This window comes from Eschrichtius robustus, chromosome 2, assembly GCF_028021215.1.
Source record: "Eschrichtius robustus isolate mEscRob2 chromosome 2, mEscRob2.pri, whole genome shotgun sequence".
Classification (NCBI taxonomy): Eukaryota; Metazoa; Chordata; class Mammalia; order Artiodactyla; family Eschrichtiidae; genus Eschrichtius; species Eschrichtius robustus.
In genome coordinates this window covers 130,024,637-130,052,500 of record NC_090825.1, presented here as the reverse complement: position 1 = coordinate 130,052,500, position 27,864 = coordinate 130,024,637, and the positions used below count along the sequence as shown (strand labels likewise).

Below are 27,864 nucleotides of genomic sequence, written 5' to 3'. Positions count from 1 at the left end.
AAACAAAACAAAACAAAACAAAACAATCCAAAAATCCAAAAAACCAAAGAAACCAAATGGACTCTAGGTTTGACAATACACAAAGTACTTTGACTGGCCCCAAGACTTTTTTCAGTGTAGGGATGTACAGCCACTACTTAGGTTTTGTGACCCTTCCTTCTCTCTCTCTTCCACCTCTCCATTTTAAGGGAATATAGGTAGAAAGACTCAAAGTGGAGGTGGGTGTCGGTACAGGGACAAAGGAAACTGGGCGTAGGAGGGGAAGGTGCAGGGAACAAGTGAAAGAGAGAATAAAGATTGGTGTTACCATGTCCTTAATTCTCATTTTTGCTGTGAGCTGGGTCTCCTCAAATAGACTGTTGGATCCCTGGAACACAGATAATGGTTCCTGTGTTTTTAGGCCTCTCTCCTGACAACATTTAGTACAAGTGCTCCATGCAGTATAAGAGATTGAGAAAGAAATACTTTATTTCCCCCCAAATGAATGAATGAATGGACAAAAATTAAATGCAGTATCATCTTACGTGTTTCTAACTCAGCTGTCTGGCAAACTTACCTATCTGGAACATAATGGAAAAGGACCAGAAAGTGTGCAAAGAAAATGCACAGGGTCATGGGGTGATCATTGTAGTTGTTTTATTGAGGGCTTATTATGGGCCAGGCATTGCATTAAGTGCTTTACATGCATTATTTCACTGAATCCTATTTGGTTGTCATACTGTTGCACTTTCCATTCCACAGACAAATACATAACTCGCCTACGGTTCTAACCCAGCTCTGTGTGACTCAAGTCCATGCACATAACCAGCTTTCCAGAGCTGGGGTACTGTATGCACTGACAAGCCCCCTCCAGTGCTCGCTCAGGCCCCACACTCGCCCAGTCGTTTCTAAAACTTTTATTTTGCCCACAGCAGTGACACCCAAGGATCTCTATTCTCTAAGGCCACAGGAGAGCAAAGGCAGCAAATGAGGAAAACCTCCTCATAGGCCGTTTCATAAGATGCTAATCTACAACTTGACTTTTTTCCTTTCCTTTTTTTCCTTCCTCCCTCCCTCCCTCCCTTCCTTCCTTCCTTCTGACAAAAATGATGGTCCTAGAATGATGATCACTTGGGTTCTGGTTCTGGTTCTGGCAAACTGTCCTATAGTATGTGTTTTCCAGAAGATCCACCATGTTGTAAACCAATGCCTTTGATAACTGATAATGATAGAATCCTCAAGAAAAGGCTATGCTCAACGTGTTCAAAATAGAAGTTAAAGAGGTATAAATCGGATTGTAAAATAGTCCCTTCTAAAAATATTACAGGCAAATAAAAGCCAGGAACTTAATAAGATAAGAACCGAGATATGTGCAAAATCCAGGGTCCTGGATAGCAGAGGCCATGCTCCAGACTAGCAGTAGTTTCCAGACATCTAGATTTCACGGATGAGGAAAAAAATATAGTGCAGGTGGAAGAACTAACCCAGATGTGTGTTAAATGTTAACTTGGCTGAATAAAAATGTTTAAAGAGAGCAACCAGCATCTAGCATCACCTCCCTCTCACGGAACTGATGACACTCGAAGAGTCAAAGAAACAGGAAGGACGACGTTTCAGAATGAATTTAAGACACATTGTCCTTATTTTCTTCTGTAATTTGAAGGAAAGAAACAGAACTGCAAGGATCTTAGCAAGGCATTTATAAAGGGCTCAAATATTGACGTTAGTTATGACATTTACTTGTTTGAGTAACCAGATCGCTAGCTGAACTTTTCTTATGCCAAATCCTGTGCTTGGAATCGAGAAAAACAAACAAACAAACAAAGAAACATAAAGCAAACACACGAAACAGAATCGGGTATGGTCCCAATTCGGCAGAGCAAGAGTCATCTGAAAATTCCCAGATTTAGACAGATGTTCAGTATAAGGGCGACGATGGTCCTGGGTCGTCAGGGAACGCAGCTAGGCCTGTAATCACGGACATGGTGATGTGCACGACATTCACTCCCCAAGAGGGCCAGTGAGCGGAAGACACCCTCAACTTCCTGAGCCCTGATCCTCAGCCACAGGAGCTGATGGGTCCAGGGGAGCCTTTGAATCAATGAATTATCTTTGGAAGTCTCGGGGAGAGAGAAGTTGGAATTCTGGAAATACATTCTTTAGGGTGACTTTGTACTCATTAAGGTTCAATGTATTCACCTTTGCCACCGTGAAGAAGTATATTATCATATACTTGCAGGGAAATTAAAGTTGGGAAAAAGCAAAAACAGCCAAGGGAGATATTTCAGATGATTTTAACTGGCCTCAACTTATGAAAAGCTAAAGATTGAATTCGGGCCTTCAATCCTAAAGCAGTTGTCCACACTTCCACTCTTTCCTTCAAAACCTTGAATTCAAGCATCTTAGCAGTGTTGTATAAAACAACCCTTGGAGTTGATGCTCAGCCTGCACTGATATGCTTGGCTTCTCCTCCTCCAAAGGGAGCTTCAGTTGTTTTTGTTTTGTTTTGTTTTTTGGACTGCGCCGTGTGGCACGCAGGATCTTAGTTCCCCAACCAGAGATTGAACCTGCGCCCCCTGCGGTGGAAGCCGGAATCTTAACCACTGGACCGCCAGGGAAGTCCCGAGGAAGCTTCAGTTTTAATCAGACTAGGCTTCTAGGCATCCGGCTCTGCTTCAACCAGTGTGTTTCCTCCTGCTTCTGTGCGTGTGCACCTTCCTGTTCTCCTTAATTCTTTCTTAATATCTGGTTGCCCTACAATGCTCCTCATGTTTTCCTTGAACACCTGATTTCTCCTTGACCTTTCCTTTAAAATTCCCTGGCACCTAGCAGTCAATTCATTGCTCTGCCCACCATTGTTTCATGTGTATTATTAGCCTTAGCCTTTCACTTGATTATAAAGCCTTTGGAGTAAAGAGTCGATGTCTTTGGGTCAGCTCCCCAAATATTTATGAGGGCCAATTAAGTGTTAAGTACTGTGCTAGGTACTTAGTAGGAATGAAGTTATAAACCTCATCTTTCAAGGAATGTACAGTCTAGTGTGGGAGGCGGAAAAGCTACTCAATAGTCCATGGAAGGCTAAATCTGATTTCACAACAAGGGGTATGGAAGTACCAGAAAAGAGAGAGAGGTTAGTTCTGATAGTGGGTGGAAGTGAGAAAACCTTCAGGGAGTCCTCTGTGCCAAGGGAAAAGGGATATCAGAAGCCCTGAGATAGGCATTACAGGGCCTGGGGAGTGTGGTCATGATGAGGGGAATTTCTGGGAGATGTGGTTACAACTGCTGAGTCCCAGCTGTGAACGTCCGTGAATTCTATACTAAGAAGTCAACGTTTTACCTGTGGGCCAGGGAGATATGGAAGGTGTTTAAGCAGGGAGAAGCCTCAGACCAGCAGCCCTTCTATACTGAGCACTCAGTACTAAGTCAATAGGCATCAATTAATTACCCAATGTAATGACTCATGTAAGAGAAACAGACAACATCAAAAGTTGTAACCCCGGATCCAGGGATAATGGAGATGATAGGTCACTGCAAAGTAAACAGGGCTCGCTTGGAAACTTGGGATTGGTTGTCAGTGGAGGAGGAATTAGATTTATTCTCTGAGATGCTGGAGGGCAGTATTAGATCAGGGAGACAAAGCCACAGGGACACAGATTGCTGCTCAGTAGGGTGGTAAACTTTGGAGCTGTTAGAGCTCTCTGGGAATTGTTATTTGAAAAGTATCAATTAGGTAAGACGTTGTTGGTGGGACGACTCCTTGTCAGGAAAAACATGGAGGGAATTCATGAACGAGAGGCAAAGTTGGGATTCAATCAGTGCGTCCCAGAAGGCTGGTCCAAAGAGCCACGCCAGTTTGTGATGAAGTGTTTACTTATCAATGGGAAAATGAGGAAAGAGAGGGTTGCATAATCAGTTTTCAGAGAACCGAAGTTTCCCGTTGAAACGACAATCCTTTGTGTGCAATTGATGATTTGCTTTCTTCTTTTTTAGTGTTAACACATTTCTTCTCTTACTAAATGATGTTGAAGACAGACGGTAATTTTTTGTTTTGTTTCTTTTTGTATCTTTCCTTGGTGAGATAAAAAAACTGTCAAGTGTCCCACGCCACCCCCATTTCCTTTTTGGGCATTGATGGTCCGTGACCTCTCTAGCCTGGGAACCACTGGGCTTCCAGGAGAAGAGGCTTCAAGGGGCTCTGCATCTGCCCTCTAGAAGGGGGAGTGTAGCTACTGATGAGTGAGATTTGAAGACATTTAGGGGGAGCCATGAAGAGTGGGAATTTCCGTGCACTGGATAAAGGTTAATATACAAACGAGTATGGTCATTCTAACTCTTCCACGGGGCTGGGGGCTTCCAAGGCCCAGGGTGCTCTCTCTGTGCAGAAGGCCCAGCCACTTCCTTTCTCCCGTACACTTCTCCCTTCGTACGGCCACGGCCTGCGGAGGAGGAGGAGGAGAACACCGCTTCTGCTGAGGGTTTTGGGGAGAAACCTTCTCCGGTTGTTTCTGTTCCTTTGTTGAGATCAAACCAGGTTCATTTTGCTGGGAGTGAGAGGCCAGAGCTTTGGCAAGAACCGAAGCTTGCTTGACCTGCCATGCTTGGGGCAGGTGGGGACGGGTGGTTGAGTCTAGGATAGGACTGGGTGTTTGGAGACCTGGGTCTGGACGGCACTCTCTTAATCGTCTCCCTTTTGGACAGTGGTCTCTAAGACCCCTTCTGTCCATAGTCCAGTGTGTGATATCGTCAGTGTGCACCATCTAAGGCAAACACCATCACTGGGCGAAAAGCAAAGCGTCCGTAGGACTCTTCTGGTCCAGTAGCTTGGAGTGGTGGGTGAAGTGGGAGAGGTTAACCAATGACCTTCCAAGTGGAAGGAAATAAAGAGTTAATGGGGTTATATCAGGAGCCTCCATTAAAATGCAGACATCCTCAGGTCTCCTTAAGGGTCAAAGTTGCCTTCACAGCTGGCCATTCCAGGTAGTTTCCCCTCTTGAGTGTACCCAAGGGACAGACAGTTCTGTGATCTTAGGAGCAGGAATGTTGGTCAGGCCGTGAGTCAGTCAGAACACAGAGGTTTTGTCTTTGGTTTCTAACTCTACAAAACAACACGAAGGAATTGGTTTAAAAGAAAAAAAAAAAGCAAAAACACATATAGCACACTCTCTTCTCTCTCCACTTGGGGTTGGAGGAAAGAGTCTGAAGGCCTGATTTGAGTCCCTCACTCATCTCTGATCGAGTTATACGACAAGTCCTGTAACTATACCTAGTCCCTGTTGGCCTGGGGCTTTCCTGGTTTTAGCACTGAAAGTCCCACATCTTGGGAACCTGCTCAGTGCTGGGCAAACCAGGACAGCTGGTCACCCTAACAACTGTACCTCAGTTTTCCAGTTGTAAAATGGGAATAATTCTCTTGCCCCAGCTGCCTGTATTGTGAGAATCAAATGAGGTGACAGATGTGAAAGTGCTTTGAGATTAATTCTAGACAAGTTCAAGTGGCTGGACTGGATGTGCCGTGAAAGCCATACCCCTGTGGGTTGGTACATGTTCTGCATAGCACGCTTTGCTGCTGTGGAACCTGTTCATCTTTCAAGCTGCTAATGTATGTTGTTCTCTGCAATGCTTCCTGCAATGGCCCAGGCAGAATGGATCTAGCCTTCCTTTCTTTCCTGCTGTACTTGCCATCCAAATACAGCGGACTCATGACTTCATTATCCATCATTTACTCCTCCAGCTAGACTGAGATCTCTTTAATGGTAGGGGCCCTGCTCCCAGCATGATAGCTAACACAGTAGCTGTTTGATAAATGTTTGCTGAATGAAGGAGTGGTTTTAAATTTCTAAGATATATGTTGTACCGCATGTTTCTTGAGCCTCCAGAAACTGCACACTTGTTTTACATGTGTGGTATGTGTTTCTGGCCCTGTAACTTTCTTTAGGGTCCTGTGGCTAGGATTACCTGATGCAGCACAGAGATCCAGATGGGGACCTGAGGTTTGGCCCCTCTACCCAGGGGTTCTACAGACAGAAAGCATTTCGAAGTCACGTTTGATCCCCAGGCCACCCCATAATGTGAGACGCGGGTATCACCAGTTCGTGGCAGCTCACAGTACACCACATCTGGTCTCGTAACGTAGGACCATCTGGCAGCAGCAGGCACGTGGCTCTGTGTCAGACACCTCGGAGATGCTTGCCAAAAGATAACAGAGGGAATGAATGAAAGTCTTCCCACCATTAACAGAGGGAGTGGAAACACCATTCAGGATGAGAGCCAGCCCACTGGCCTCATCTTGGCCACCTCTGGTTCAATGAAAAGAAGAAAAGCTGGGCTCGTTCTAAGGACTGGCCAGCGGAAGACAGATGTCAATGTGAAGAGAATGCTGGGCAGACCAGCAGGACTATTATTTACTTGTGGACTTTAAAATACACAAGGTCATAATGTAGGAGAATGATCTCCTCCCGTTATAGAGAATGGCTCCCGGGGAAGAAAGGCACGCTCTGATCTCCCATGTCCCCACCCTGGGCCTGAACCTGTCTCCAGCTCTCTCTCTCTCTCTCCTCCTCCTCCTCCTCCCCCTTTCCACTTCCACCTCCAGCCCCTCATCTCTTCCTTTAGCAGCTCTATGCCTAAGTATCTTGTATAATGGGATTCCATGAGAGATTTTCTATGAGAAAATGATTCCCCTGCGGAAAAACACTGATAACGCAGAATGGAAAAAGAATGCATGAATTACCATCTCTTTCACTCTTGTACTGTATGCTTGCTGTGTCTTTTACCTGAAATACCTTTCTCCCCATCTTGCTCGTAGATATTCTCCCCACTGGTTCAAGGCCCTGTTCAGGGACTGCTGCTTCATGCTAGAGGCCTTGCTGGAACTTCCACCCTGGGGAAGGGCAAGGTATTAACCCCTACCTGCATGGTTTTCCCATGTTGCCTTACCTATTGATTGTTCAGTCAATGGATCTATCTGTCCATCTATCTGTCTGTCTTTATGGTACTTCCTCTCTTCTTTGGATTAGTGTTAGTTGTTACTGGGTTGTATCTCCTTTCTTTCCTTCTCCCTTAACTGTGACAGCACTCAAAAATTTCAGTAGTTCACACAAAATCACAATTACTAGTTTCTTTTGAAAAATGAGAAGATCTGGCAACATTCCCATATGGCAATATTAGACCAGAACTGAGTGGAGGCCGTCCGCTCTAGATAGGCATATACTCTTTCATTCACTAAGTCCCCACCATGTCCTAGGATACCCCAGAGACCATCACTTCTCCATCTACAGCGTAGCGTAGTGGATAAGAGCACAGGCTCTGAAGCTGGACTGCCTGGGTTCAAATTCTGGTTCTGCCATCTGCTAGCTGTATGACCTTTGATAGTTTACTTAACGTCTCTGTGCCACTGATTGATTATCTGTAAAATGAGGTTCTTAATAATACCTACGTCATTGGGTTTTTGTGAGGGGATTACATGAATTAGGGAACGCGTATGCGGATTTAGAGGGTCTTGCCATATATAGCAAGTGCTCAATAAATATTAACTATAATTATTATTTACCCTAAACTGTGGTTTTGTTTCCTTATGCCTCTATTGAAAATGAAGAAACCACATACGTGTTTACCCCTGGTCCATTTCATTCATTTTCTTTTCCTGGCCCCCGGGAGCATGTAAGCTGCAGTCCCTGCGTTAGATTTTGGGATCTAATCTTGGGAGTGCCAATGTCATGATTTATGCCTCTTTGCTTTCCTTAAAAGTACTTACTTTAGTGCTTTGATGATACTATACGGGGGATGTTGGTAGAGTTCAACTGCATGATCATGGTCATATACTTTCACGCTGCTCCTAGGATAATCACTGGTAACAGCGAAAGGCGCTGTTAAGTCCCTTTAAGAGTTGGTTGATTTCATTTGTAATATATGGTCTATGCAACAGGACTAGTATTTCCTGGTTCTCTGAAGTAGGCAGAGCAAACACATCAACTGACTTGATAACCTGCTCATAAAGTCACAGTATACATGGAAGTTGGCAGGGTAGAAATCAGTCCATGTGATATGCAATCAATAGGAGTTTCCTACAAGCTAAATTTTTTCTTAGGTTCTGTGGGACAGTTGGCCCTTGCTTTGCTGAACTGTACCTTGAATTATAGGTGGGGAGAAATAAAAAGCAGTAAGAGGAAAGAGACTGGAGTGGGGAAAAGTAGTGTTTATGGGACTCAAGGAGACTGGCTTGACTAGTACTATGATTTTTTTTTTTTTAACATCTTTATTGGAGTATAATTGCTTTGCAATGGTGTGTTAGTTTCTGCTTTATAACAAAGTGAATCAGTTATACATATACATATGTCCCCACATCTCTTCCCTCTTGCGTCTCCCTCCCTCTCACCCTCCCTATCCCACCTCTCTAGGTGGTCACAAAGCACCGAGCTGATCTCCCTGTGCTATGCGGCTGCTTCCCACTAGCTATCTATTTTACATTTGGTAGTGTATATATGTCCATGCCACTCTCTCACTTTGTCACAGTTTACCCTTCCCCGTCCCCGTATCCTCAAGTCCATTCTCTAGTAGGTCTGTGTCTTTATTCCCGTCTTGCCCCTGGGTTCTTCATGACCATTTTTTTTTTTTTTTTAGATTCCATATATATGTGTTAGCATACAGTATTTGTTTTTCTCTTTCTGACTTACTTCACTCTGTACGACAGACTCTAGGTCCATCCACCTCACTACACATAACTCAATTTCGTTTCTTTTTATGGTTGAGTAATATTCCATTGTATATATGTGCCACATCTTCTTTATCCATTCATCTGTTGATGGACACTTAGGTTGCTTCCATGTCCTGGCTATTGTAAATAGAGCTGCAATGAACGTTTTGGTACATGACTCTTTTTGAATTATGGTTTTCTCAGGGTATATGCCCAGTAGTGGGATTGCTGGGTCGTATGGTAGGGAGGCAAGAATATACAGTGGAGAAAAGACAGCCTCTTCAATAAGTGGTGCTGGGAAAACTGGACAGCTACATGTAAAAGAGTGAAATTAGAACACTCCCTAACACCATACACAAAAATAAACTCAAAATGTATTAGAGACCTAAACGTAAGGCCAGACACTATCAAACTCTTAGAGGAAAACATAGGCAAAACACTGTATGACACAAATCACAGCAAGATCCTTTTAGACCCACCTACTAGAGAAATGGAAATAAAAACAAAAATAAACAAATGGGACCTAATGAAACTTAAAAGCTTTTGCACAGCAAAGGAAACCATAAACAAGACGAAAAGACAACCCTCAGAATGGGAGAAAATATTTGCAAATGAAGCAACTGACAAAGCATTAATCTCCAAAATTTACAAGCAGCTCATGCAGCTCAATATCAAAAAAACAAACAACCCAATCCAAAAATGGGCAGAATACCTAAATAGACATTTCTCCAAAGAAGATGTACAGATTGCCAACAAACACATGAGAGAATGCTCAACATCATTAATCATTAGAGAAATGCAAATCAGAACTACAGTGAGGTATCATCTCACACCAGTCAGAATGGACATCATCAAAAATCTACAAACAGTAAGTGCTGGAGAGGGTGTGGAGAAAAGGGAACCCTCTTGCACTGTTGGTGGGAATGTAAATTGATACAGCCACTATGGAGAACAGTATGGAGGTTCCTTAAAAAACTAAAAATAGTACTATGTTTTTTTGTTTTTTTTTTAAATGTTCTTCCAGAGGAATAAATTTCATTCCCATGGGAATAGGGAATATGATTAAGAGGTCATTATGCTCTTCTTCTGCTAGATGTCTGTGCTGAGGAGGGATGAATAATATATGTAAATTTCCCTGCCTGACTTTCTTTTGTTTGAAAACTGCTGGCTTACTACCTCCATCTAGTTGGGAGGAGGTGGCTCTTTTGGTTAGGGATTCACCTGGGCCTTTGTCCCTTACTCTCCGTAGGGAGAGGCTGATTAGATATGATGATCCAGCCATGATCCCAGCCCACAGGGCCACTCATAAAACATTCCGGAAACAGATGGCCCAGAATTTCTGTGCAAGTGCTCAACTCAGGACTACCCCTACCCTTTCTTTCTACTTCCAGACAAATGGATGGAAGCAATGTGGCTATTAGCCGAACGTTTGTGGTACCGAGTGTAAAGGGAATAAAGCTATACATTTGAACATTTCTGTTCCCTGGTATCCTGCAATTTCTGCCCCACTGTAATGAAAAGAAGCCAAGAGAGGTCTGGCCCAGAGAAGGCACTCACCACTTATTTGGATGGATCCCCAAACTAATAGAATAGATGGTGAGTGGCGAGGGGAAGCAGCAAGGTGAGGGGGAAGTTGACTAGCAAAGGGGATTAACATCCAAGAACTCCAGATGCACCATGAGCTCTTCGTAAGTGATTTTATTTATTCTCAAGACAATCCTGCGGAGCCTGTTTTAGGATCCCCATTTGGAAGATGAGAAAACTAAGCCTCAGAGAGATTAAATAATGACAGTTAACACTTCTTAGCCACTTTAGTATGTGCCAGGCACTGTGCTAAGCACTTCATATGATCCCATTTAACAACCCCCGAAGTTTATGTTAGTGCTACCTTCAGTTGTTATATTTGGGAAAGTCAAGGCTTCGGGAGGTGAAGTGTCTGAGCGACTTTTGTCACTAACTGGCAGCCCGTGATTCATACTCAGCCCTAACTTCAGGGCCCCAATGATCAGTCGATGGTCCACACTGCTTATTGCTACTTTCCCAAGATCACACGGGTTGTAAATATGGGAGACAAGGTTTGAACAGGGTCTGATCCACACAAAGCACATTGTTTCCCACACCCACAAGCCCTGAGTGACAGAGCTGGGACAGGTATCCAGACCTTCCCTGTCCTGGTCTGCCTTTGCGTAACAGCAGCTGCCTTCTTAGAAAAGGCAAAAGGCTGGGCAAGTCTGAAAAAAAGTTGCCGAGGGGAGAGAGGCAGGGGGAGGGTGGGAGGTTGAGAGAGAGAGAAAAGAGGTGCTATTTTTGACAGCATCAGCCTCTTAAAAGAAAGCAACATACAATTTGTGTATCAGCGGGAGAACGCAGTGCTTGGGCAGGCAAATCACAGCCCGCGCTGGGCTGCTGTTCTCGCTGCGGTCAAGGCCATTCGTTTCCCGTGGGGTTCATCTCCCCACATCCATCCTTGTCACCTTGCTCTCTCCACATTCCTCCTGTCTCTCCTTAATGTGTTGCTCTGCCGTTTACGAGCTTCTCCACCAGGCATGGTAAAAACGGAGCCCTAGCAGGAATAAGTGCGCGTTTGTCTTTGGGACGCCGCCAGGATCCTCCAAAATAAATCTTGCACCGTGGAGCTCCAGCCTAGCCCAGTGCTTCAGAAACGAGTGCTTTGGCTGTGGAGTGCAAATGGACCTGGTGTCTCATTTCCCCTGATGTTTTCAGGATGCCACCTTACAAGTTGACAGAGGCAGGGAATGCCTCTGTTAGCACGGAGGTGGAGGTGGAGGTGTGGAAGAAAGGAGGGTTTGGGAATCAGGGTTTGTAGTTAAGCCCTGTCCCACAAGTCACTTTGAGAACCTGGGCAAAACATCACCTCTCTGAATCTTAGCTTCCTCACCTGTGAAGGAAAATGATAATGCCTAAATCAAAAGACGAGAGAGGGGTGACTGCTTGGACATTGCTAGGGTGCTGAATGCATTCGTTTCGTATGTATTCATTTCATACCTCGCAGTAGGTACACAGTAGGTATGAAATGAATGCACAACTCCTCCCCCTCCTCCCCCGCCCGTACACTTATGGTAAAGTCAGTCTAAAGTGGTCTGCGTTTCACTGTTGAACTCCATCAAAAGCTCTGCAGAGTTTCTGGAAGCATAAAACGCTTTAGGGGTGTTTTTGTTTCAGTCTGTCATGGGCAGGTAGGGAAGCGTAACAAGCAATGAGTGTGCCCCTTTCTGCTGTTAGGCAGAGGGTAATGACGTCAGCCTGTGATGTGACCCTGCCCCTTGCACTGTGTGCCTCCCACATGCAAAGAGTGCAGAAGGGAGGAAGGATTCCCTAGGGATTCAGGCAGTGTAGGCAGCGGGCCACCTCCCTTCGTGGAGCCTCACTTTTCTTATTTGTATATGGATTGGGTGGGACTAAGTTGCGTGTAGGTGTCGGGGGGAGGATAAATGATCTTCTTCCTCCAAATAATCATCCCTTCCTGATAGTTTCCCTCCTTACGTCCACGCTTGCCTCACGTGGTTGGGAAGATCCCGACCTGGGATCGGGTGGGCTGGGTTGAAAATCCAGCTCTCCAGTTTCCACACCAGGTCACCCTGGGCAAGTTCCATAACCTCTCTCTGCCTCAGTTTCCTGAATTGTACAGTTAAGCAATATTACCTTCCCAGGGTCGTTGTTAGGATTACATAAGGTAGTGCGCATCACATACTTCAGAGGAGTGCCTGGGATGAGTCAGTGCTTGAGAAATGTTAACAATAGGTCTTGGCATCACCACTAAAAGGCTAAATCACGCCCCCATCCCCCGCCTGGGCTTGTGCGCTGGGCTGCTGCGCCAGTCAGTCTCCTAGCAGGCTGTCTTGGTACTCTCTCTGAGCCATCCCACGTGTCCTGACCCGAGAAGCTTCTGTATTGATGCAGCCGTCCTCTGGCAAACCTCCAGTCTCTTTTCAAACACACACATACACACACGCACACACACACACTTTCTGCTTGCCTCTTTGTCCCTCCCTTCTTTTTTTCTCTCTCCCTTTTTATCCCCTGATTCCCTCCCTCTCTTTCTTTCTCTCCAGCTCTTCTGAGGATACAGGCGAATCCAGCCTCTCTGCTTGGAGACCTTTGTCTCTGATCAGGCCCGACCTGGGTCACAGAGTTCAGGGGGTTACCATGACAACAAGCATCCCTGGCTACCCATCAGGAGGCAAGGACCAATTGAAAGGGACTGTCATTTCCCTGGGACATACTGCATTTATTCTCAGCAGTGGGCCCTGCACCAGTACCATACTATGGGAAGAGGGTGGGAGGGAGGGAGAGAAAGAAATATCAGGTTTTTTTTTTTTTTTTTTTTAGTGTGTTCTCTGTGGGGGAGGATCACAAGTTGTTCTCAGAGAGACATTTTATTTCTAATGCAGCCAGTGTAGGGGGCTGAGGGTGGGGCTCATGTGTATTTCTGATGAACACAGTTGGTTTCACAAAGAAGAAAAAAATAAGTTATTTGGCTCAAAAGTGGCTTTCTGGTAGGTCTAATGGGAGGAGGATGGGGTGGAGAATTAACATTAATGAGTACCCTCTGTGACAAGCAGTTTATGTTATTTCATCAAAACTCAGAGCAACTGCAGTGAATTGTTATTACTCCAATTTTACAGAAGAGAAAACAGAGGCTCATAAAGTTATAGTGACTCAGGAAGCTAAGTCAAACTGCTGGTAAAGTAATGGCCCTTGACCTTGAATTGAGGCGGTTTGACTCCAAGGATTGCGGTTTTGACACTCTTCCATGCAGTTTCCCTGCCATTCTCCCATTATATTAATCTTCCTTTTCTTTCCAAGCCACTGCTTCTTCAGAAAACATGTACATCTCCCTTCCCTGACCTCTAACCTTGCCTCCCAAAGTGGACTGCTGTCCACCTCTAACAGAACCACCTAGGGGACTTGTGGAAATTGCACATTTCTGGACCCTACCTGGACCTGCAGGATGAGGCATCTCAGGAATCAAGAGTCTAGAAAGGGGCATTTTAAACCAGCTTCCCTAGCAGATTTTAATGCATACTAAAACTGGGATATTGTTCTTTTATGGCAATAGATTCAACACCACCAAGACGTCACTTGCTTGTTTGTTTCCCAGTTACATTCTGGGTCAGGGTGATTCCCTAAAAGTAGAAAACTCTTCTCAACGGCCTTGAAGGTACAATCATGTCACATGGTCCCAGTATGGAGGTGGGCAGCTAGGAGACCCTCAATCCCTGGAAGTGAGACCACTCCCCATAAAACCTTGTGACATTTCTTCCTAAGTCATGGCCTTAACCTCTCTCCTCTTTTTTAGCCGGATGCCAATACAGACGAGTGGTTCTTAGGAGATATTTTCCAGCCTAGGGTTGTGTGAAGGGAGAAAGATATATTCAGTAGGAATGCGATTGAAACTAAACTGTTGATGAGCAATCTTGAGCTTATGTCCAATTAAAAAATAAAATAGATATAGACAAGATACAGTGCAGTAGGAGGAAGGTAAAGGTAATTGGCAGCCTCTATCATTCTTGCGTGTGTGCCAGGAATTCTGTACCCCTCCCAGAGGTGCCTTTCTCAATCTTCTAGGTGCCCCAGAGGTGAAGTTGAGGTGGGGACACATCTGCCCATTTTCTGTCCTTGCCTGAATCACTTCGTACCTGAGTAGTTCTGAAGCAGGAGCACAGAAGTCCCAGAAAGCTCCCATGACAGAGTTCTTTCCCAAACTACCAAGTCTTAAAGTAAAGCCTATGACTGATGACAAACATAGAGCCGCTTCTTCCATCTGTCCCCATCTCATTATGATCTGTAACCACATTCATTATCGCCTACCAAAATGACCACAATGGCTTTCTAAATGACCTCCCTGCCTGTAAGCCTCCTCTCTTTGGTACTTGTCGCAAACCACTGCCAGGATCATCTTCGGGAGTCTGTCTGACCGTGGTCCCTCCATCAATGGCCTTCAGTGACTTCTACTGACATCAGATAAAAAATACAGAGACTTTTGAAATCCTCTGCACTGTGCCCACAGCCAGTCGCCCTTGCTTATTAACGCATTCTCTAGTTAAGGTGGATTCTTGTTGTTCCTGAAAGCAGGCCCTATGTTTTCCCACCGCTGTGTTTGTTGTTATTCTGTCCCCTCCATCTGGAGTTCCCTCTCCTTACGTCTCATCTATCACAATTTCTTCAGGGCCTAACTTGGATGTTACCTTGGCCTCGAAACTTTTGGAAATCCTCCCATTCAGATGTGGACTGTCCTCTTGAGTGTTCCCGGCTCTCTTAGGGCATTGAGCAGAATAACAGGTATCTGTGTAATACTGCTCATGAGCTGTGCTTGACTGTGCATCATTTAGGGGCTGGGATTGCTTCTCTCTCACCACCGTTCCCTGAAGTGCAGCGCACAGTTCTTTGTGTGGAGAAGATACATATTTGGAAAGGAATCTGTGAAGCTGCGTGGAAAGCCCAGGGAGTGGGTCTTAGACCCTCACCTGCTAAGCTGTAGGAGAAGGCTGCACTGTGCTCCTCCCATCACCTTGGCTCACACGTCTGGCATGGATAAGACACGTGACAGAACGCAAACACGTCATGATCACAGGGACCAGAGAAGACGCCGCGGAACCACAGTCACAGTTAAAGACCAGACTTTGACCAATGTCCCGATTAGGGTATAACTCTTAGCAAATCCATTAAACTCCTGATAGATGGTTTGTGAAGGAGAGTCATTAGTGGAGGTTTTAACTCAGGCCCACCTGGTGTGGATTCCTTCTTGAATGGGTAAAACAGGGGTCATGCTCCCTTAGTTAGGAAATTTGAATACATCGTCTCTAACTGAAGGGAGTCTTTATCATAATAAAGAAAAGAGACTTCAGTTCAGACCAGCAGATACATTGAGTTGGCAACAGAAGGGCCAATAGATCACAATTAGTGGATTTACCTATTACCTTTCCCTAGTGACCGGCATTGGCTGCGTAGGTCTTTATCCACAACCTCAGGGCTTCGGAAACAGAATTCAGCCCCTCACCCAATCCCAAGCATGCAGTGACGGCCAACAAACAGCATCTGTTTCAAAGAAACACCACCTGTCCAAATGGAAAATCAAGCACTGAACCACCTCGCTTCCTGAGTATTTGTTTCTAGAGCAGAAGAGACAAACACGCCATTCTGTCACTGCCACAGCCTTTTAATGCTCTGTAGGGACAAGCCTGGCCTCTGCCAAGTAGACTTGGCAAGTTTTAGAGGAACATTTGGGCCTTAGATATCGGCTCTCTGACCTTCTGGGGCAGAGCTGGGTGATCTGCCTTGGAGGAACCTGGACCTTTTTCCAGGCAGGCTGGAAGGGAGCGAATGCCCCGCAGGTGTGGTCAGGTCTGGCTTTATGGGGAGTGGTGCAGGGGACTGCCAGGGAGGTCCTTTCTGGCTGTGGACACTGGCACTAAGTCTGGAGCACATCTGCCTGTGAGGGCAGCCAAAGCCCCCCTTTTCACAGGGCAGAAGAGACGTTTGCAAAGTCTGTAGTGTAAGACACTCCTAAAGAGTCTGCAGCTTTGTGAATGACTAGACAGTCTTTGAAAAGGTATTTTCTACGATTCTAAATAATTTGAAGACAACATTGATTTCCTCTGCCATATCCTCTTTAAGCACATTTAAGCCCCTTTTCCATGGGGAACAGAGGTATCACGTCCTACCCCTTTACCCTTCTCCTCATTTTCCACCTCTGTCATGCAGAATGGTTTGCTGGGATCAGATCAGTGAGTCTAAGATTGTTGCTTCAGGCACATGTGTCTGTGGCATTTGGCTTGCCGTGACTCTTTGGTGTTTGACCATGACTTGGGGAGTCGGCATCATTTGGGGGCATGTGAGGCAGAGACCTGAAGGAAGCCGGGCTGGACTGTGGGCGTGCATGTGTGGTTACTCATATTTTCTGTAACCGTTTTGCAAGGATATGTTTCATGGGACCTCTACACTGCTGGTTGCTAGAATGACTCCTTTTACTGCAGAGATGAGAAGTAGGCGAAGAGGGACTTTCCCAGGTCAGAAACCCAAGGCTCCCTTAGGATGAGCGTTGCTCTTCTGTTTTCGAGTCAGGGAGCCCCATGGCTATCATAAAGGTTGCCAATGGAGAGAAAGGAGCCCTGGGAGAGAGCTGGGGGGCATGTGGGCTCCATTTAGGTATTCTTGACTTGCACATCAACCATCAGTGATCTTATCTGGAAGATGTTCCTGTTCATGTCTCTTTCCCTTTCTGTGTCTTTCTCAAAATCAATAAATGACTTGTTACTTCTCACAGAGATGTAAGCAATAGAATTAGGTGTTTATTTATTATAGAGTTGAACTATTTTCAATATTTACACCAGAAAGAATCTTTGGGCATGCAAAACCTATAAAGGCAGTGTTACTGCTCAAAGACGTGGTGCCTTAAAGAAGAAGGGCATTAAAGTGAGCATTCACTATCACCTTTTGCCTTCAGAGTGGTGAGTGGATGCTCTGGGCTCCAAAAGTCTGCATTTTTAATTTTTGAGTTGACGGTGATTGTTCGCCCAGTTAAATAGGTGCTGGGAACCTGGCATAAGTTCGGTGTCCTGCCTTTAACAGTGTTGTCAGTCATAATGCCCAGCCCAGTGTGAGAGTGAGTACATCCACGGGCTCTGGAGTCAGACTGCCTGGGCTTGAAATCTGGCTCCTTTATTAGCTGTGTCCACCTGGTCAAGTAACTTAATTTTGTGCCTCCGTTTCCTCATCTGTAAAATGGGGATAATGGTACTTCATAGGGAAATTAAGAGGATATAATATGAGACACTGCACATAGCACAGCGTGTGGCATGTGGTAGGCAGTCACTCAGTGGTAGCTTTTATTGTAGTGGGAAGTCATTTGAGTCCCAGATGACCTGATATTTACGTTCACATTACTGAGTTTGTCACCATGTTCCAGGCACCCATGGATAGGGTAGGGTGGTAGAAGTAATGTATTGAGTGGGCAAATCGTGTCACCTTCTGTACCCTTTTTTTTTTTTTTTTTCAACTTTGCATCCAACTATTTAGATCAAATGATGTCCCTGACTCATAAAGCCTTCAGTAAATTGTAATTCTGCAGCATCATTGGTGTTCCTGGACCTGTAAGAACTCATTCTCTACTTTGGGCCTTTCTAGGGTGATGTTCTCTAAGTACCGAAAAGTTTCTTTTCTTGCCAAGCACTATTCTCTGAATCCCCTTTGAACTTTGCCTAAACTTGTACAAAGAGTTTTTTAAGTTCTTCCAGACAAAGATGCATGATTAATAAATACCGGGCCATTTGGTTTCCCTTTATTAGGTCACATATAATTATTTTTACACTCCTACAGATATCGTTATTTCCTGATATTTGGGCAATTGCTTACAATTCTTCAATGTATTTTCATTGCTCTTCAAATAAGGACAAAAATCCTTTACAAAATCTGTCTGCATTTCATTATTCTCCAATTGTAACTTAACTTTTTCTCCTCTTTATTATTACCTGTGCTCCAGGAGTACTTATCTTCTTTTAGTTTATCAACTGTACCATGATTTCTTGCCTTAGAGTCTCTGCACGTTCTGTTCCCTCTGCCTGGACTGTTCCTCTCTTCCTCTCCCCTCGCTATACTTACTTAACTCCTGTTAATCTGTCATATTTCAGCTTGGAAAAAAAGCATCCTTGGAAAAGTCTTCTCAGCCACATCCCACCTATCCTGCACACCAGTTGGACCTTGTTATCTCTGGGTGTATTTGAGATCTTCTGTGTGTCTTTATTGTTCTGCAGTTTCAGTTGAATCAGCTGCTGATTTTCATCTGTTTGTCCTGCTTGGGACTCATAATTTTTGAATCTGAGTATTTATGTTATCCATAAATTTTGGAAAATTCCCTTCAAATATTACCTCTACTTCATCCTCTCTTGTCTCCATATGGAACTTAAAGAAGATGCACCTGGCATTTTTTTCTCTCTCACGTCTTAGCCTCTTTGGTATAATTTCTATCTTTTTATCTCTCTTCTTTTAGTTTATCAACTGTGTGATATTCTAGGGAATCGTCTCCTATTTTTTTCCAGTGCACTAATTTTCTCTTCAACTCTGTCTGATTTGCTGTTTAACTCTTACATTGAGGTTTTATATTAATGACTACATTTTTTTTTTCACTTCTGTAAGTCCTGATTGATACTTTTCCAAATACGTCTTGTCTTTTATGATAGTGTCTTTTTCTTTTAAAAGTATTTTTGATTACTTTTATGTTTTTACTTATACTTCTGATTCTTGCTCATGTATGTTGTCACATAATTTATAACTTTGCCTTGCTTAGGGCAGACCCAGAATAATTAGTTTATGCTTTTTACTATGGTTTTGGTTTCCTTTTCCCTTTTTGACCTAGAGATTTCTTAACTTGCATTTAAAAGGCTATTTGTTATATCTTTCTCCAACATATCTAGATGTTTAATAGTGGGAGTTTTATTCTGCCAAATTGCTGGAAGTAGGTGTCCTCTAGGTCCCCTTTTATAGACTATCATAATTGTCATGAACCATTAAACAATAATCATCTGTTTAATGCCTTTCTTCCCTGCAAGAATGTAGTTCCATGGGACAGGGACTATGTATTCCAAATTGTAGCTCCAGCTCCTAGGCTAGTGCCTAGAATGTTGTAGGGATCAACATTATTGGAATAAATGAATGAAGTGGAGGCAGAGGTGGCTCTGGATGTCATGTCAAGATGGGTTAGGAGCCTCTCTCCATCTTTTTACAACCTTTTAAAACACTCTCACCTTTCCTTGGATGCTACCCTTCCCTAAAGTGATTTAATCACTCTGTAATTGACACAATGTCTTACAGGTGACTTCACACTGTATTGCTTTCGTTTACCTTCTATATAGATTATCCCATTTGAACTTAAAACCACTTTGGACCTAGGAAAGGATGAGATGGTTATCCTCTGTTTATAGATGAGGATACTGAAGGTTGGGAGATGATATGTCTCACCTTTTGTAAGACAGTCAGTAGTAAATCCCAGAGTTGAATATAGGTGTTTTGACTTTAATTTTACAGGACTCTGCCTTAGCTGTTTGGAATGTATACCAGAGCTTCTTTATGTGAAAATAAAGTCCACTTTGCTTCTTTACTTAAATACCTGTTTCTTGCTAAAGATATCAGCATCTAGGAAAGAATGGGTGCTACCACTCGTTTAGTGCTGTTTTGATTTCCACAGCTAGAATCTCAGGACTCAAACGACTTGATTTTTCATTTGGACCATGTACTTGCTTCTTTGGAGACAAACATTACAAACCACCTTCTGTCAAAGAATCCAGGTTGCTGGAGAGCCCTGTTCGTGGCCTAGTCGGATGTGGAGGTGTCTGGTAAAGGATGGTGTGTTACAGATCACACAACAGAAACACAAGGTTCATCAATGTTTACCACTTGGAGGGGTAAGGCGAGGCGTGGGAAGGGAACACATGGGCAGCGACAATCAGAGCAAGCTGAGGCCCCCGGGTCAATTTCCAACCTCAGGGCTGAAGGAAGATCTTGGGTGGCTGGAATCTCCCAGGCCCACAGGTGACTAAGAAGAGACCTCTTGACAGCTCCCACTGTGGCCCTGGAGCCATGTGGCAGGCACAGCAGCTTCCTTTCTGAGGTAGGGAGGGGAGAGGGAGTACCAAGGAAGCAGATCTTGGCTACTTACCTTAGGGCGGACCCCTTGGGCGTCGCAATGCCATAGCCTTTGGAATCCAAGTTACCTCCCACTTTCATGGTGTCACAGGGTTTCCGCTGCTCAATATATTCATTCATGGTGGACTCTAGAAGGTAGGCATATTTGCCTTTGGATTTCCTTACTCGGATCATCCCCTCCTCCGTGGTCCGCACGAACACGGATGGTTCTGCTGACTTCATGTACGTCCACATCTTCTCAAACACGGCGATTTTAGACCTCTGGCAGGGGACAGGAACGAAGCTGGAATTAAGCGCTGGCTGTGCGTGGCACGGAGGTCGGCCCACACGCAATAATGAAGAGCCAAGTGTGGCTTGATCACACATTCATGAGCGAGATTAGCTCAGGAAGAAACAAATTATCAGTGATTGCAAAATAAGAGGCTCTAATTAGTACCAGTAGGCTTCAAAGTACAAATATCTTGCAAATACAGAATGAATAGGAGAACTCAGAATCTTTTAATTACTGCTGAATAGTTATCGTCCTCTGAAATATGGGGAGAGTTAAGAAACTGAGGCTCTGTCTGACTTTTCAAGACATCAGAGGACCTATCTGTTGTTCAGTAAGGTCATATTCACAAAGCCCCGAAGAAGCAGAGAGCTGACGATAGGTGGAGTCTGATTTCATCGTTAAAGGACAACACGAAAGAATTTCTAATAGATCGTAGGTGCCAAGTTCCAGTCATCCCGTATTGCAAGACTGGCCCTCAGAATGCAAATTGTCGTCTGATAAAGTTAATAACTTGGGACTTAATACTGTCTTCTGCTTACATTTCAAAAGCCTCTACATCCAGCCAAGCTGCTTTCCTCATTTCCTCCTGAACTCATTTTGGGCCTTCCTTCCTTTGTGACTTTGCCTCCTTTGTTCACTCCCCTGGATATGTTGGTTCCCTCCAGCCACATCCTACTCATCATCTCACAGATCAGAACAAATCCTGTGTATTCTGAGACTGTCTCGGTTCCAAGGACAGTAGCTCTCAAACTCTAGTGGGCACCAGAATCATGTATGGAGACTGTAAATATGCAGACCCCCTGGCTCTAAACCTGGAGATTCTGATTCAGCAGGTGTTGGGTGGAGCCTAGAATAAATCTTTTTCACAAGTTCCCTAGGTGGTTCATCTGTATGGTCCGTGTGGCCCTCACTTTAGAAGGAGTATTGTGAGGATTGATGTTCCTCTAGGACACATTGTCCAGGCACCCACTGGATGTCCAGGCTAGACTTTTAGGATTGAGAGCCATTCATACTTGGGCTTAGGTCTCAAGTTTGTGAACACTACCTGAGGGTAGGGGACGTCTTCCCTTCTGTGGGTCCTGCACGGAGTCTAACCTTGCATCTATCTAGTAGGTTCTTAGTTAGGGCCCATGGTCTAGGACCACAAATCCACCCTCTCACATATGACGCTCTTCCTAAAAAGCATCCTTTCCCCAACAGGTAGATGTATTTTAGGGCTACTGGTATCTGGCTTTTGAAAATGCCTTTGTAAATGGACAAGTGTTAAACACATGTAAGGGACTATTTTTTTAAAGACAGTTACTACTAGAGTTAGGCCACCTATGTAATCTAGTGGTTGATATATAGATTACAGATTCCTTTAGTATAAAATTATCATTATACATGCACTATGTCATTATTCTTTGCACACAATATCAGGTTTATTTTGTTGATATCAACAAGCGTTGGCAAAATATTGATATACAGTTAGCTTGTTGTTTGAGCCAATAAAGATATTTGGACCCAGGAAAACTCTAGGTCTCAAGGAAAAATGAATGGAGATCGTTACTGAGAATGTCAGGGAAGCGTTCGGTAGAGTGAATTGTAAGATAGTCTATAATTAGATAAACGAGATGATTTGTTTCACTAGATGGTTTACAATCTGGAAACGACACTGGCCTGGGGGTGAGGAACCCTGGGTGCTAGTCTTGGTTCTATTGCTAACTTTCCTCATTTGTTCTATAAGGAGTTTGGACATGGTAACCTTTACGTTCCTCGCTAGCTTGAAATATTTGGTTCTTTACGTGAATATTTATCATTCAAGCAACAATGTCCAGGTGAGGAAAAAAAAAAAAAAAAGAAAGGAGAAAAGGGAGGGAGGATTTCAAAGTTAGGAAAAGAAATATCCGGGACCAATCGTAGCATCCACAACGTATTGAATATTCTCTCACAGGAAACAGGGAAATAGATAAATTCAGCTGTGACCAGATTTGCGGATCATCTTCCAGGCACAAAACCAGCAAGACACGCAGCAGGGCAATTGCAAGATGCAATGTGACCTGACAGCATGGTCACAGCGGGGGAACACTGGGCTGCTGACAGGCAAAGCTGCAGAGCGCTCTGGGCAACAGTATGCAGGAAATTAATATGTCCCCTCAGCCTCACCCCAGTGCCCCCAACGCCGAGGCTGCGCTCACAGTCGCTCAGAGTAGAACTATCAGGAAAATCTCATCTCCAGGAATGCAAAGGCCAGGCGAGTGGCAGGGAGGATTGGAAACAGGCTTGGGGTATTTGTTCTTGGATCTCTCCTCTCATCCGCAGCTCCCACAGCCCTTCACACATCTTAATTAAACTGTCGGTGGAGGATTAAGTGACTCTGGGTTGGGGCTGCCGAGAAGCTTTGGGCTGCCACGGGGATGAGAAGCCAGACTGTTCAGAGGTAGAATTCTTGTTGCCCTACTCCCTCCTTCTGCCTTATGGGGGTGGTAGGTGACCTTGTCTCCCCACCCACCAAGGTCCTGGTGGGATAATTCTCAAGGTCAGCGTCAACAGAGATGGAAGGGCTCACAGGACACATCGGGTCAGCAGCACTCTTTTTTTTTTTTTTAAAGGTGAAGAAACCGAGGCCCACGATGTGGCAATGACCTGTCCAAGTCATGTAGCTTGTTAGTGGCAGAGCCAGGAGGAGTAAAACCTCATCTCCTGATTGCACCCCTAGTACCTTTACACTGCAACTAGCTGTCTCCCTCGTTTTATGCTTTATGTTTTACTGGCTGCAGGACTCTGGGCAAGTAACATAACCTTTCTGAGCCTCAGTATTTCTCTCCTGACAATGGCGATAATGTGTACTCACTGCACAGTGTTGCCATGGAGATTATATGAGAATAGAACACTTTAAAGAGGTAAAGTGCATACCCCAATGCCTGGCACATAGTAGGTGTTCTGTAAGTGGTGCAATTACTACTAATAATTATGACTTTTCTTCCGGTTTGACTTTAGGGTAGAAATGCCCAATACATGTTTGGCTTGGTACCAGTTTCCCTTCCTATATACATGGCAGACATTGATAGCAATTAAAGAATTCTTTCATACTGAGCCCGATGTGACCTCAGAATCCCTCTTAACATAGAACTCCAGGCAAGCACTCCTGACCAATCAGAGTGAACTATTGATACAACCTATTTGCCTAGTCTAATGAAGTAAGCCTGGCTAGGGCACAGAGCTTGTCGAATATACACTGCCTTGGTTCTAAATGCCTAGCACAGTGCTCTGGACAAGAGATAGTAATATGTCTATTTCTATAGTTATTAACAGAACGTGGAAATCTTAAGTCTTAGCTGTGCCTCTGAATTAGCTAGGACGTGCACATTTTCTTCTTTGGACCTCACTTTCCCCAACTACAAGAGTGGAGGGTTAGACTGGATTTGTCTATGGGCCCTTCTAGTAACTTGAGCGATCTTTAAAAAAAAAATTATTAATGACACCATCCATTAGGACAGTGTGGTGCAGTGCAAGAATACTTGGGTCGGAATGAGGAAATTCAGATTTTGTACCCCTCCCGGACACTTGCATCATGAATTCCCTGCATCTCAATTTCTTGCCCACAACGTGGACACACAACCCCTGTTCTGCCTTAGGTCACAGGTGAAACATAAAGGAGACCATGGATGGGAAGGGGCTTTGGGGGCTGTAACATGCAAATGTACCGGGGTGGAGATCATGGGTATATAATGAGTGGACAGATTTGGTGGTTCCCCAACTGCATCAGCAGGGCCTGGGGCATAGAACTGGCTTTATGGACAAATATCAGGCATCTCCTTCACACTCTGGTTGCAGGCTAAAGATGTCAGAGAATCGTAACAAAGATTACAAGTGGTTTTTCTACTAACTGGTTGGGATAGCCTAAGCAAGTCATGTTTCTTTCTAAAATGAAGACTCTGACCAAGTGACCCCTAAGTTACCTTCTTGCTCCAGTATGTTGAAAATGAATGATTTTAGTCTTGGAGCCTCCATCAGCCATGGTTAGGGCTTTGGTCCCTCTTCTGCCTGTCATGCGGAACGCAGAGCCCACGATCAGGAGGCTGAGCACAGCACCCTGTGGGTTCACTCAGAGTCTGGGGTTTGCTCCATGAAGTTGCAGTGAGAACCCAGTGGGTCCGCATAGGATCCCCACCCTCTTGCCAGAGGCAATGCAGAGGCTAGCTCTGTATTCTCCTCCTCCTCCTTATTGGCTGTGTGACCTTGGGCAATTACTTTTACCTCTCTGAGCTTCCTTTGTAAAACGGGGATAACAAATCCCCAACTCGCCTCTGATGTGAGGATGAAATAAGTCATGAAATGTGTGCTTCTTAGCACAGGACCCAGTTCATAGTATGTGCTGAGGAAGTGGTAGCAATTGTTTATTATTTTTATTTGATTAATATATGGTAACTCCTTGTGCTATCTGTTCAGCTACCAGATGAACATTTCCAAAGTCCGGGGAACTACAGGTTTTCTTGCTTTGGGGCATTTGTTCAAGTTGTTCCTTTTGCCTAGAATGTAATTAGCCTACCCTGATCTAACTTGGTTTCATGATGTCTAGAGATGTTTACAGGTCTATCCTTTGTGGCCATAATCCCTCCCTACCCCTCCTTCAAGATGGCTCTCAATTGCCTACACCCCCCCCCGAAGCCCTAATGGGAAATGGAGCCCCCATTCATTGTTCTTTGTTTCCTTGTATTTTAGATGTCCATCTCTTTTCATCTCATAATGACTCTTGGAGGTCGACGTTATTTTCCTCATTTTGCCTCTAGCCACAAGACATCTCCACCACCTCCACTCCCACTTCACATTTTCTGTATCTCCTGGCACTATTTAATAGACCGCCTATTCCAGTCATTACTTCCCATATAACATCTCCTTATTCATCAGTCTCCAAGGAGGGGACACAAAGGGCATCAGGTTGGGACCTTGTTCCTCGCTGCTCCTAATCAATTACTAATAAGGCTGAAGGTGCTTATAGGAGCAGGAAGGGAATTATATGTCATATCCTTTGCAGCCCGCAGAGAACTTGGCACAGACTGGTATACATAAGGGATCTAATTCAATGCAAGAGCTTTGACGTTTCCACGAATGCAGAAATGGAGGTTTCTGGCATCCGTAGAAAGCTCAGTTTTCCTGACTTACGCTCAGTTAAGCAGTTGCCTATAATCTCATGCTAATGAGAAGGATATTTTACTGACAGTAGTGGTTCCCTTTTGTGGAAGTGCCCTGGGACAAGGGATATCCCTACCCTGAAGAACTCCTTCGTGGATCCCGCTTCTAGGGTCCCGTAAGCGATTTCTGTCTGCTTCGCTAGGTCCTCGGCACTCTCAATGGGAGATACCATCCTCTCCACGGTCAGGAAGGCGGCCAGGTTGGCTGTGTAGGAGGAGATGATGATCAAGGTGAAGAACCACCAGACGCCGCCAACGATGCGGCCGGACAGGGACCTGCAGCCCAAAGGGAAGAGGTGTCAGAAGCACAGACATCAATTACAGAAGACTGTGGGGAGGGGCCGAGGGCCAGCCCCAGCCCATCAGCAGAGCTGTCAAGCCTTCTTGCACCCTTCTCTTCTGTCAGCAGGGTGTGAGAATCCAAACGTCAGAGTCTCCTGTGCATTTTCCTTCCTTACTGTGGATAAGGACCTGTGGGGTTGCCATCCTTCATGGGTGAGACTGCCCTGCAGGTACATCTTCACACTCACTCTCACACATACATACACATCGAGACACGAGACTCATGCCAACAAAGACACAGATATGTCAACACTTGCCCGCAAAAATCACAAACATGTATAAACATCCTGTTACAAGCAGTTACATATATGCCAAATGTATGTGCGTACATATATAAACGCAATGCATTTAAACATATGTTGCACACATTTGATCATGTCCAGAAATGTTTCCAGACTGCCTGCTCGCCACTGCCCTCCTGGTTGGCAAAGGCTGCCAAAATGATGGATTAGGAGGAAGGGAAGGGAGAACATTTTGGAAATAAAGACAACACTAGCACTCCGTCCAGCCACCTTGGGGAATGTCACTGTTGAGTGCAGGCACGGTTCTCCTCGTCATAGAGAAAGAGAATTTGGCTGAAATAAAAGACAAAGGATATTCTGATCTGGATCAAAATGGCAAATATGACAATCATATGTGAGACAAGAAACTTATCCTTGATTTTAGGGTCCTGTTCTCTCTTATGCCCAAAACTGTGAAGAGAAACATGACCAGCCAAGAGTTCCACTGTGATTGTTTGGATTTGGCTAGGAGATTTCAAGTCCAGGGCTTCCCAAAGATGTTACCAATGATGTAGACGTCATACGGGGTGATTTTATGTGGTGGCTAGACATGGCATCGAGCCATAGTCAATCAGATAGTGATAAAGTTATTTGCATTCCATTCCTCCTTCCATGCTGCTCAGTTTATTAAGGAAGTGTCATCCTGGAGCCGCTGTGCCCTTAAGCCCTTTATAACAGGTGCTCGGACAGCCTCAAGCTCAGAGGTGACAACGCTTAACTAGAACCTCATGCTTAACATCGAGAGCAATCACCAATCCAAACCGTGAGTTTTATGGATAAAGAAACTCAAGAGTCCCAGATCATACTGACGTGGGAGCAACACCCAGGCCTGCTTGATTGTTGAGACCTTGTCAGCCCTGTGTGTGTTATTCCCATGTTCCTGTCTGTTCTACTTTGTTTCGATTTCTGAGAGACTCCTTTTCACTTTAGGCAGACAGTGCTCACCTCAAGAAATCCAACGAATACTTGTTATTGCTTGCTATATGGAAAACACTGTTCCTAGATGCTTCACAGGAAGAGGGAAATAAGAGGAGACTTGTTCAAAGGAATGAGAGCAGGAGGGTGCAACAAAACAATGTCCTTTGAAGAACAGCTTCAGGAAGAGGGGAGACTCTACAGGAAGAAAAGGCTTGGAGAGATATGTTCACTGAAGGACTGATGTGAGGCTTGTGCCTTGTGACCTGAGTGAGGTGCATTTAGCAGAAGTTGCAGGAAACATGCTATCTAAATAGGAGGAAGATATTTTTGATGGGCAGGGTAGTACAACAATGGCTATCCTGGGGATGAGAGTGTCCCTATTTCTGAAGATGTTCAAGTGATAAACTATTTATAGAGATGCTGTACTTGGTGCCTACCCTTGGTCCTCCAGGGTGCTAAGTGCTGGGGACACAACAATAAGCCAGACAGAGGAAAGGCCAAGCATCACATGGGACCAGAGACCAACTGCTTCCTCTTACACTCCTC

At 44.7% G+C, this 27,864-nt stretch overlaps 1 protein-coding gene across 4 annotated transcripts in view; it reads right to left on the bottom strand.

Moving 5' to 3' along the window:
* GRIA1 (glutamate ionotropic receptor AMPA type subunit 1) overlaps window positions 1-27,864 on the bottom strand; it is a 300,571-nt gene that overhangs the window by 17,497 nt on the left and 255,210 nt on the right. For all 4 annotated transcript variants that reach the window (XM_068534558.1, XM_068534557.1, XM_068534559.1 and 1 more), the window contains 2 exons: window positions 25,855-26,053; window positions 20,346-20,593 (listed from right to left, as the gene is read on the bottom strand). In XM_068534558.1, the coding sequence (XP_068390659.1) occupies window positions 20,346-20,593; window positions 25,855-26,053 (447 nt within the window). The remainder of the gene's footprint in view (window positions 1-20,345; window positions 20,594-25,854; window positions 26,054-27,864) is intronic.